The sequence below is a fragment of the Brassica oleracea genome, chromosome C9 (genome assembly GCF_000695525.1).
Source record: "Brassica oleracea var. oleracea cultivar TO1000 chromosome C9, BOL, whole genome shotgun sequence".
In the NCBI taxonomy this organism is placed as follows: Eukaryota; Viridiplantae; Streptophyta; class Magnoliopsida; order Brassicales; family Brassicaceae; genus Brassica; species Brassica oleracea.
Window position 1 is genome coordinate 54,065,682 of NC_027756.1, and position 12,296 is coordinate 54,077,977.

General features: G+C 34.5%; 2 protein-coding genes across 2 annotated transcripts; one reads left to right on the top strand and one right to left on the bottom strand.

Annotated features, from left to right (window-relative positions):
• Positions 1-2,881: 2,881 nt before the first annotated feature.
• LOC106313805 (lipid phosphate phosphatase gamma, chloroplastic) lies at positions 2,882-4,359 on the bottom strand. The gene is made up of 2 exons (XM_013751718.1): positions 3,509-4,359; positions 2,882-3,091 (listed from the first exon to the last, which is right to left on the bottom strand). The coding sequence occupies exon 1, from the start codon at positions 4,203-4,205 to the stop codon at positions 3,525-3,527; it is 681 nt and encodes a 226-aa protein (XP_013607172.1). The 5' UTR covers positions 4,206-4,359; the 3' UTR covers positions 2,882-3,091; positions 3,509-3,524.
• A 338-nt stretch (positions 4,360-4,697) lies between these two features.
• LOC106315373 (putative F-box/LRR-repeat protein At5g02700) lies at positions 4,698-6,882 on the top strand. Its single transcript, XM_013753101.1, has 7 exons — positions 4,698-4,964; positions 5,084-5,194; positions 5,429-5,484; positions 5,577-5,770; positions 5,820-6,100; positions 6,302-6,448; positions 6,580-6,882. The coding sequence occupies exons 1-7, from the start codon at positions 4,698-4,700 to the stop codon at positions 6,880-6,882; spliced, it is 1,359 nt and encodes a 452-aa protein (XP_013608555.1).
• Positions 6,883-12,296: the final 5,414 nt, after the last annotated feature.

Here is a 12,296-nt window from a genome sequence, read left to right on the forward strand (position 1 = left end):
TCCTAACTTCTTCTTCTTTAGGTTTGCGATATCGAGGAAGTGAGAAGACAGGGGAATGCCTTTAGGGAGATACTGGAAAGAAATGATTAAGGCATAATTACAGAGTTGGCCCAAACATGGCATGTTGCATGTTGTTTTGTACTGTGTTAGAGAGAGGATCTTTGGCATTTCCCGATGAAGACGATAGGACAGTCCGTGACGCCTGTCTCTCTGTCTGTGGGACCCTCTTTCTGAAGCTATGATTTTCATGCACATTTCTCTTCTTCTTCTTTTATCGAGTACTCCCTCTATTACTAGAAATAAACTTTTTCGTATTTTCGCGCATATTAAAAATACACATTAAACTGTCATAATAAATGTATTGTTTTCTGTAATTTTTAATTTTCAATAACTTTTAACCAATAGTAATTCAATAAAGTTAATTAATTTTCTTGAAGTTTACAAAAAAATTTCAGAGAAAACACCAAAAATACATCTTTATGAAACAATTTTTTTTTCTAAAAAGTCTATCATTAAAAAAAAGAGGAAGTATAATATTTCCTTTTTGATCTTCAGTCATATAGACTTTGACTGAATGGTATATCTAGCGCAACCGTCATTAGTGGAAAATGTGATTCCTAGTTAAGCTGTAAAACTGCCAACAGAACCGGTCCTGAGCAAAGCCTAACGAAACATTGGCCTTAGGCCCCCAAAAATTTTGGAAAAAATTACATAGAAAAAATTCCCCAAAAATTTTTTTTTAGGCCCCCAAATTTACCAAAAAAAATTTTTAGCTGAAATTTTTTAAAAACCACCTACAACCCCCTAAATCTCAGGGCCGACCCTGACTGCCAATCAGGTAAATCTATATTTTCCAACATTTTCTCTAATTACTATTCAATTAAAAGTAAAGTTAAACTCATTGTTGGGCTACATTTTATGAAAGTAGTTCTTGTGTTTCATTTTTCCTCTTTTTTATTTTCTTTCATTTCCATCTTTTTTTGTTACTTTCATTTACTCCAAAAGTTCCCAATCACACTCCTAGCAGTTCATGAGCATCATGGTGATAACTATAACTGTTACTTCCAGTTTTTAGATTTGGATCCAAGTCTTAAATAGTGATGGCTTTCTAGTATTTGCTTACGCTGGTATAAACATCTTTTATATATTTTTGATTGTATTACATTTTAAAATTGTCTACTGAACATGGTTTACGTTTACAATTTTGATGCTTGATAAAATAATTATAGAATTTTCAAATTCAACGCTTAATATGTGTAAGAGGTTGTTATCTGAAGGATTGAAGGTGATGGTTTGATATATCTCTATTTCAACTCATTTAAATATCGATAATGTTTTTTTAATAAATAGATATATTATTTGGAAGTTATGTTTATTTTATATTTATATAAACAGTTTTGAAAGGTGAATGCAAGTTTAAAATTCTCTGGCATCCCCACACTTCGCGCGAGTCCACTAACTACTACAGGTCTGACTGGTGACCATTCGGGAAACAAGAGGAATGAATAGAAAAATAATAAACGGGAATGAAATAGTAGGAATGAAAAGGAATGGTGGTTCCTTCCCAAATATAACTAGGAATAATTTTGTTCTTTAATTCTCTACAAAAAAAGGAATAAGAGGGAATGAGAGGGAATTATTATTCCTTGTGAATGGTGATTTTTTTATAGGAATGTTAGAAAATGCATTATTCTCCATCATTCCTTGGTCACCATTCATACTCTACAATTACATCAAAATCATTAAGAATATTAAGGTCTGTTTTTTTTACTGGTAAAAAATCTTTGAAAAAGGTAACGCAGACATGCATATATGAGAAGATCGACGGTAGTATTAAATATAATTTCTGATAGTTAATTCTCGAAATGTAACATAAACGAACAAGTGTACAATAATTATACATATCTTATAGATTAGATTACATTGAAAATTCCATAAATAATGCAACTCAACCTCTATTTTGGCTTTTTGTGTTTGCCTTCTTTTGGTCCATTGGATGCTTTAATATTCCCTTCTTGGTATCCAAAGTTTGTATATACGATTTTAAAATCTCATTATTTAGGTTTATCATATGTACTTGATACGTCTATAGAATTATACAAAATAAATTATTTTTGATTCAACCGTAAATTCTGGAACTAAAACTTTGATTCCAATATAAATCGGATTTATCTCTATATCTACTTATATAAGGTTGTTTACAAAGAGTTGGATTTGTATCTTTACAACACAAAGTTAGCATAAACATTGCTATATAAGCGTCATATTATGACTCCACTTGTGTCTTGTTAATTATTACTTTGTGTAACAATTGTATTTGAATATGGATGCTGGTGTTGTTATAAAACTCCCTCCGGTCAATATTCAAATAAGTTAGACGTCACGTCATTATAAAAATATGATTTAGACGTTTCAAACAACATGATGGATATATAGCATATCTGCAAAAGTTGGTTTCTGGTTAAAAACTCGGAATAAAAGTTATTTTAGTTTACTTTGAAAGACAGAAAAGTCGCGGGCTGTGTTTCAGCTAGAACACAAGGAACCGACATGATTCTACCGACCCTTGAAACACTATACATTCTCTTTGGATTAGGTTGCATGGCCCTGTAAGGCTGTAACCTGACACAGTTAACACTCTTGCCTATCCACATACCCGCGAGATAACACTTTTGTAGTATTTGGGCTAAAGTGGTTTGCAACCCAAGTCCATAACGTATAGCAGCGCGGTTTTGTACTTAAAATAGGACTATGCAGCAGTGAATAGTATCTTACTGTTTGTTCATTAAACAACTCCGAAATGATTTGAAAACTGTAAATAATGTGTAACGTGTCCTGATAACTAAAGAAATACACACAAGAGTGCTTGAATCCCGAGACGAGAGATCAATAAGTCATTAACTTTTTCTCTTTATGTTTATGAAGCAATGTCTCTTTCAATATAGATCAAAGAAAATGGAAGTAAAGATGACACAATAAATAATAAGTGTGAAGAAGGCTCTTCTTCTTGTGAGTTTCATGTTTATACGAGCAGCTAATCTCACCAATGTCATAAAGTCTTAAAACAGTGGCTAAACAATGCTTTCCCGACCTGCAATACATGAAGCAAATAAGACACGTTTAAGAAATGATTACAAGAAACTGAATCAGATCTTCATTTGTTGGCGGCATTAAGCAATGCAAAAAATAATAATAATGTTACGAGGGATGATCAGATTAGCTAAATGAGCTACAAGAAGAATGACTTGAACTGGTTAAGTTCTACTATCATTGAACAACAGAGATGGGAGAAACAAGCTTGGTTCTGAAAACTTCTGGATAAATTCATTTCATTTCATTCACATTCACATTGTACTTCATGTGTTTATCTACTGCTAAAAGTGCCACACCTCCAACGAACGAAGCTAACAGATTCATATCCACAACTCGACTAACTACTTCCACTCATTTATAATTCATCCTATAGCAAAACAAGATGAACACAGTGATGAAATTTCAGAAAAATTACCAGAAAAAAAATCAAATCAATCAGGCTTAGCGGTGCCCTCCAAGTTCTTCCTAGCAGCCCTAGCATTATCATACTCAAACTTCAACACATCAGGAATATGAGAAGTATCCTTAACACACAGCATCCTCCCCAACTTACTCTCCTCAATCACCTCAAAATAACGATACAACACACTATTCACCACCCAGAACCAACTCCCCCCAACAACCACCCCCAACGCCGCCCCCGCGAAAACCTGCACCACCGTGTGATACCCCAAGTAAACCCTAGAATACATCGTCACAACAGCAAGACACCAATGCAACAGATTCAGAATCCATCTGCTCCTCAACCCGAACCAGAACCCGATCCCTTTGCACCCCATCAAGCTGAAGTACGTCGCGAAGAAGAACATGAACTGCGAGTGGCTCGACGGCCACCCGTGCGAGTCGCAGGCCTCGAGCAGGGCGCACGTCTCGGGACGGGCCTGCTCGACTGTGGTCTTGATGAACTCGTTGATGAACTGCGAGATCACGAGGCCTACGCCGAAGAAGATCCCCTGGAGCTCGCGGCGGAAGAGGAAGTGGGAGACGAATCCGCCGAGGCTGATGAAGACCGGGACGAGGGAGATCCACGCGAGGAAGTGGCCGAGCTGATCGCCGCGGCGGTAGCGGACGTGTGTGAGAGTTACGGCTTTGAGCTGCTGTGGTAGGTCCATTTGGGTGGGTAGATCCAGAGGAATCTTTGAGCTTCTTCGTCTTCTCCTTCCTTAAAGTGACGGAAACGTGGATGAGAAAGAAAATGCCAGACGGTGAGGCTCCTGAGGAAATGTGGATGCGTGACACGTGTCACGTGCGTCACGTTACATTACGGTGTACGCAAGCGACAAGTTAGAAGTCGACACGTTATGTATAGGGTTTGCCACATCAGCAAATGCAGGTTTGGTCAGTTTGCTTTTGAGATCGCCTTTGGATTCAATTATTATAATAAAACTTTAGAGTTAAATTGCTATTTGCCGACAAAAGACGAAGAAGCTGAATTGCTACTATTTTTTTTTCAATTTTATCGTTGACCAAAATAAATAAAAATTGCTATTTTATCTATACTTGGAAATACAAACCAGTCATTCAAAAGAAAAAAGGAAATACAAACTTGTTTTATACTCCTTAGCTGTGAAACCTAATTGTCTCACCAACCCTAAAAGTTAGAGATGGTGGACGAGACACGAGACGGAGACGGTGGCAGCATCATCGCTAGACACAGCTCCGATTCTCCCCCAGACACCAAACCAGTCGACGAAACAGTGGAAGGTGTTGATATCATCAGCTGTATGCCGCATGAGATCATCCACCATATCCTCTCGTTTATTCCAACTCAGTACGGGATCAGAACTTCCGCCTTGTCCAAAGCATGGAGGCATGTTTGGTGCCACACACCTTGTCTCGACTTTGATTGTTTCAACAAATATGGACATTGGGTAAAGTTTAAGGGTCGAGATATAAACCAAACCCTACGTTCCTACAGAGCACCGAAAATCATGCACGAGGTTCAATCTTAGTTCAATCTTAGTTTGTTGTGTCCCGTAATGTGGAAAAGTTGTATCTGGTCTTGGATGGTTCTCTATGTTGCACCGAGACGGATACGGGGACAGAAATGGGGACGGAATCGGGGACGGGAAACGGGAAAACTAAAAATGTAAAGATACGGGTACGGCATATATATGTATACGAAAATATATAATATCTATACATTTAAACTATAAACAAGTCAAACTATAAATTTCAACGTAAAAGTAGAGCAAAGAACATAAATTCACAACCATAAACTAAAAAACAGAGCAAAGAACATATAGACACGATCATAGAGTTAACAAAACAGAGAGCATTTGATATAACCACGAGCAGTAACCATTAGGTAATTAAAATATTGGAGTTATAATAGAGAAACGTCACGGAAACGTTTCCTTGCCGTCCCGGCCGTGTCCCCGTCTCGGAAACGTAACGGGTACGTGAGACGGCTATGAATTGCCGTCCCCGTGCTTCATAGATGGTTCTGTTCATTATCGTTTACCAGATTTCTTTTATCGTAGTTCATCCTTAGAGAAGCTCAGCGTGAATTTTGATATGATTCCGGAATGCACAGTGTCTTGGAAATCTCTAAGGAAGTTGGCATTGAGGAGCTGTAATCTCAATGATGAATCTATTGATAATATTCTCTCTGGCTCTCCAATGCTTGAAACCTTGAGACTGATTTACTGTACTGGACCTCAGCGTCTTGATCTGAGTAAATCACGTACTTTAAGGAGATTAATTAAAGATTCATTGGTACGAAGGGCATATGGATATTGATCGGAACGATGATCAAAGGCTAGACGAGATTGTAGCGCCTCACATCAATTATCTGAAGTTGAAAAGTTCTTATAAACCATTGACTTTAGTCGATGTCTCTTGTTTGATGGAAGCTAATCTTGACATCTTCAGGAGACATTCATCTTCCTGGCAATTTAACACTCCTTTCAGAGAGAAAGCTGATTTTCTTCAAACAGGGGTCTTAAAGATGCTAGCAAAATTACAAAACGCAGAAAGGCTTTCTTTTGGGGGTTCCCTTCTTCAGGTTTGTATGTTCATCCTCTCTAGTTATTTTCTATAACGTAGAATCACTGTTTGTTTGATGATTAATTAAGGTTTCATTGTTTAACAAAACGTTTAAAAGCCAAATAAACATCATCCGTAATATGAACGCTTTCTAAACATCAAGCTGGTCTGTAACAAACATTTTCATTAACCCGTGAGACCTTCTCATTGTTTTTGTTAGATTCTGTCTCTCGCTGAGCTCCGTGGTGTTTCTTTCCCTACGTTCAAGGTCCAAACATTGACGCTTAAAACCAGGTTTGCAAAATCTTCTGTTCCTGGTATAACAAGGTTACTACATAACTCACCTGGATTAAAGAAGCTAATAGCAGTACCAACACACATTGATGACATTGACATAGAGGTATTTTTCTTTTCTTTTATTGTATAGTACAAAGACAATGCATGCTATTATGCTAATATGTATGTATGCGTTGGAGTAACACTTTTGATGCTCTGCAGGATTGGTATCTGGACAACTATTTGGAGTCACAAGGCTTGAATCCAGATCAATGTTGGAGATCAAAATATGATGTGTTTCCTACCTCAGATGAGTCTGATGATATGATTGTACGTAATGAGGAATCATCGTGGGAACTCGTGGTGTCGTTCGTTGAAATGATGCTGAGAAATGTAACGACACTAGAGATGTTGGTGGTAGGGTTGAAACATATTGACCGGAGTTTTAATGATTCAAACTTGTTAGAAGATTTGCTTCAGATGCTTCCTAACAACAATTATGTCTCCATCGTGCTCAAACGCTAAGCATTTATATGAATGTTACAACATTTTCAAGAATCTTACGTAGAGAAGTTAAATGATATATATATGTATGTATGTGTGTGTATGTGTGTGTGAATATCAGAGTGAAATTTGCAGTTGAAATTTTGGGTGTGTAATAGTTTTGTTTTGTTTTATTTCTCTGTTAAACTAACCATTACATGGCGTCTTTCTCTCAACCAATATGTATGTTCATTAAAAGCTTAGAGATAAGACTGCTAACTAAAAGAACCGAAACAAAATTGTACACATTATATGTGATTTGAGTTTAAAAAATAATAGTATTGATTATTTGGGTTGTACGCAGATCGAAACAAATATGCATTCCACCTGATCTTTTGTGTGTACTTTCTAGGAATATATGTAAATTAATACTATGGCATGACCCTTGAGCTGTTGAGCATGTGACAGCCTGTAGCTTACCCACAACGCTGAACTTGAGGAACAAAATGAATAGAGAAGGATGATCCGATGATATAAAGATTCAAGGGGTATAGTAAATCCATACATTTAGGCTTGAAAACACAAGAAGTAATGGGAAAGTTTTACTTAAATCTCTTGCAAATTTAGGCTTAATTTCTGAGCATGGTGGGTTTATTCAAATTCAAGGGTTGATGGTCTATCTCGAAGATGACTTTGTTGGAGAGGATGAAGAAGGGCTTGTAGATCCTGAAAACATGAGCCGGAACAAAATGCGATTCAAATACGATGATGATGATTGATTATGCTGAATGAACGTGGGCTTTTATGTATGTACATGGAACTGTTTTGCACCTTCTTTCTACAATAAACAACTTGAGTTTGGGTTTGACCCACGCAGTTATGCATGTATCGTTTGAAATCGCCTTTGGATTCAATTATAACTAGAGGGTCATCCGTGCGGATGTTAATTTTTATTGTTTTATAACTAGAGGGTCATCCGTGCGGATGTTAATTTATAAACCCATAAATTATTTGGATATTTTTAGGTTTCTACAAATCTATTCGGACCCGGAAAGATCCGAGTCCAAACTCCGTCCGAAATTAAAAATATCCAAACAAAATTTAATTTTAAACCCAAAAATCTGATATCCAAAAAAACTGATATGTACCCGATGGGTACCTGGATGCTCATGTCTAACTGATTTTGTAAACAAAAAAAAATTATTAGTCGGTTGAATTCTTGTCATGAATGAATCAATTTCATTCAAACTTGTTAAATTATTTTGGTTAACACGTAAAATAAATGTTGTCAAATTATTATGATAAATATAATTAATAAAGTAATTAGGCAGAGCGAAAAAGGAATGTATATGTAATAAAAATTATATAAGTTCTATTTTGTATTTTGTAAAAAATAAATTCGAATTATTTGAAAAAGACAATAAATAAAGTGGTTTAAATTAGTTAAAAAGAAAGAATAAGATGTAAAAAAAATAATTTAAAATATGTAAGTATTGTTTTGTATTTTAGTTTTAATATAATATATTGTTGCCCAAGTTAATATTAATAATTAATTAAAATCTTGAAGAATATTGGTAGTATCCATGTATTGTGTTTTTTCTATATTTTATCTTCCAAATCGATTGGTTTGCTTGTATTAAATGATATTGACTGTTACTCAAATTTGAAACTCATGAATTAATCATTTTTTCTTCAAAATATGTAAAAAAAATATGAATACTATTATTTATTTCGTAATGAAAATAATATATTGGGAATTAAACGTATTCATATTCAGCCTTCTACAAAATATTTTTAAAAGAGATATATTTTAAATGGTAAACTTCATATTATTGTGATGAAATCCTAAATTGCAAGTAAACATCTTTAGAATATTTCTTTTAACTGTTTTACAAAATTTGATTACTAACGTTTTGTATAATATGAGAGATAGGCAAGATATGTGTTTTTTTTTTTTTTGATAAATCCTATCGGCTGATCCGGTCGGCCTCGGGAGGAACACACTTAGTTATAAAGAGTGGACTGACTACCACACTGCATAACCCAAGTTTAGAATACCTTCCGACTAATGCCAGAGGGTGAACCGATCATCTGTTACGATCAGTGTTTTTAAAACCAGACCGACCCGATGGTTGAACCATGTTCGACCATGACCCAGATACATAGCCGGGTTGAGTCTAATAATTGGTTCGACCATGAACCGTCACGTAGTCAGATTGGATTTCAGAGTTATTAAACTGATAAAAATCATTTAAAACTATCAAAAATATATAAAACATCCATATAAACATAAAACTAGATTATATTTACAATATTTATGTTTTAAATTCATTTATATTTTAATTATGTATCATATTTACTAACATTAATTTTAAATTTATACACTAGAAATATATTAACTCAGATTATTGAAGCAAGTTTGACCCGGTCGAACCATATTGAACCGTGACCTAAAAATTATCCGGTTCTGCTTCCGGTCCGGTTTTAAGAATATTGGTTACGATCCACTATGTAAACCACTTGGGCCGAAACCCAAACTCAGACCGGCCAAGATAATGTATCGTATAAAGATAATATTAATTGTTGGCAGGAATAGATTCAGGGTTTAACGATATGTCTGAGGTATATACTTTATAATTTAGTTATCTTTTAGGGGTTGTATAGTATATAGTTATGCTTTAATGGTTTTGTGTATAGTTATTATTTTGCTTTCAACGGAATAAATATAGAGTTTAGTTTACGTGTAAAAAGTTGATTTACAAAAAAAAAAAGAAGTTGATTTACAATACACTAAAGAAAGTAAATAATAGTGGTTAAAACTTTTGATTGTGTTTTGTAGCATAGGATAGGAACGTTAATAATTGCTAAATCGTTTGTCAAAAAGGTCAATAAATACTGCAATGTTATTGGCTACTAAATCATGGATAACGATTTGTTTATTTTTTGATAGATTTTAATTAGTTATGTTAAACTAAAATATAGGAATGGCATGGTATGTAATTACCAAAGAAAATCATGGGCAAAATCTTATTCGTACTTCAATTTTAATAGAACCGAAAACGAACCCGAACGCTCACCCCTAATCACTATTATATATCCCATATGTGTCATCATAGGTTACAAAAATATGTGTTATCATATAATTAATCGTATTTTATACGTACCATCAAATAAGTAATCTTATAATTAATAATATTTTATACGTACAATCATATAAATAATCACATATATTATATTTTTAAATTTTAATGTGAAATATAAAAACCATAATTTAAGTTGGTGTTTGAAATTGAACTTTGTATTGTACTATATATATTATATATATTGAAAATATTTTTATAATGGTTATTGAAAAATATGTTAGTAAAAATCAAATTTTGAATATATTTTTGATGTAAATCAATTTTAAATTACTATTTTGATTTGAATATGTATATCAAGTAACATAAGTCTATTATTTTTTAATACAATGTAATGGACTTCTAATTTTTTTAATAGCATAAGTCCATTACTTTTTTTTCCTAACTTACTGTTACCTACGTTTCCAAACATCATTATATTTATTTTTTTACTATTATCAATGTTGCCAAACAAAAATTTAAAGTACTTCTACTTTAATAAAATAGATGTTAAACTTTGGAAAAAACGCGTAGTTGTTTTCAAAATTAAATATATTTTTAATGAATTTCTATATAAAATAGTGTTAAGGTTTTGGCACATTAGGCCCGGCTCAAGAAATAAAATTGATCTTGTGCCACTTTAATTGTTTTTTGTTTAAATTAGTATGTAATTTTGAAAATTAGACCCTCAAATGTATAAAAACTTCAAAAATTTGATCCTAAAATAATAAATAAATTTTAATAAAAAAGATAGGACCATGTGCATATGCACCTAGTGCACATACTCCAAGCTGGCATTAGGCACATTTATCCAGAATTGCGAACCAAACTGTACCAAACTGAAAAATAGCATAAACCAAAACTGAACTAAATATCATAAATAACCAAACAGATCTATATTTTTAGTACCGAAAAATTGAAACGGAACCAAAAAGCAAATGGGTACCTGAGCATTTTTTCTCGAAAATAATATTAATGATGGAAATAATCATTGTTATCGTAGCAGTTAATACATTTGGACTGAAATCATAATAGCGATAACTTCCATTTTTTGGGATTACTTGATTAACAAGTAAATCAGCACAGCATTAGATCTTCTATTAACCCAAGTATATTAGATATCTTCGAACTTTTCACCCCATCTCCATGTATCTTTGAGCCAGTTGATAACTTCCATGTTCATAGTTTCCCGATGGACCAGTTTGCTCACATTCTGATTGTCTCCTTCAAATATGATTTGTGTATAACCTCTGCTCCAACAACTCATCATTGCTACTGATAAGGCTTGTAGTTCACTTTCCAAAGCATTCCTTGGGAAACCTGTTTTAGCTTGACCTCCTCCTTTATAAACACTAGTAAAAAAAGTGATATAGCCACGTTTTTTTTGTGGCTATGACTGAAATTTTGTAGCTATATGACAAATTTGCTACGAAATGCCACTAAGGATAAAACGTGGCTATACGATCGTAGCAAAAAAAGACACGTTTTACTACGTTTTACTACGATTTGCTACGAACGTAGTGAAAAAAATCGCGTTTTACTACGAAATATGGGCGGTTTAGCTACGAAACCAAACCGTGGTTAAAACGTAGCGGTCTTGAAGATGCTAGCGGCCTTGACATTTACATTGGACATTCACATTACCGTGGAATATACCCTCCTTTCAATCTGAAAGCTGATATTTTTCAAACAGCGGTCTTGAAGATGCTAGCAAAATTACAAAACGTAGAGAGGCTTTCTTTTGGGGGAACCCTTCTTCAGGTTTATATTTTTTACCATCCTATTTCTAGTTAACTACGGACGGCTAAAACTTTCTATGGCGTAGAGTCACTGTTTGTTTGATGATTATAAGCATTTGTAATAGGTAAAGATCAAGTGGCTAACTAGTTTGTGACAAACATATAGATTTATATGTTTCACTAACCCGTACTTGACCTTCTCATCATTTTTGCTTGATTATGTCTCTCTCTGAGCTCCGTGGTGTTTCTTTCCCAATTCAAGGTCCAAACTTTGACGGTTGAAACCACTGTAGCAAGATCTGTTATTCCTGGTCACTACAAGAAAACAGGGGGATTCTGATGGCCGAAATCGTCGGAAATTCGTCGGAATCGGTCTATTCCGACGAATTTCCGACGAACCCGTCCGTCGGTATCGTTTCGTCGGAAAAAAAAAATTCGTCGGAATTTCGTCAGAAATTCCGACGACTTTCTGACGAATACCAAGAAACGTCATTCTGACGAACTTCCGACGATATTACGATGCGGCTACACGAGACCAGAGTTCATCGGAAAACTACAATTCCGACGAACGTGGTTCCTCGGTTTATTCCGACGAACT

Coding starts and splice junctions, on each gene's coding strand:
- LOC106313805 (XM_013751718.1), bottom strand. CDS start 4,205: ATGGACCTACCACAGCAGCTCAAAGCCGTAACTCTCACACACGTCCGC.
- LOC106315373 (XM_013753101.1), top strand. CDS start 4,698: ATGGTGGACGAGACACGAGACGGAGACGGTGGCAGCATCATCGCTAGA. Junction 4,965..5,083: donor TCAACAAATATGGACATTGG/GTAAAGTTTAAG, acceptor AATGTGGAAAAG/TTGTATCTGGTCTTGGATGG. Junction 6,101..6,301: donor TTGGGGGTTCCCTTCTTCAG/GTTTGTATGTTC, acceptor TGTTTTTGTTAG/ATTCTGTCTCTCGCTGAGCT.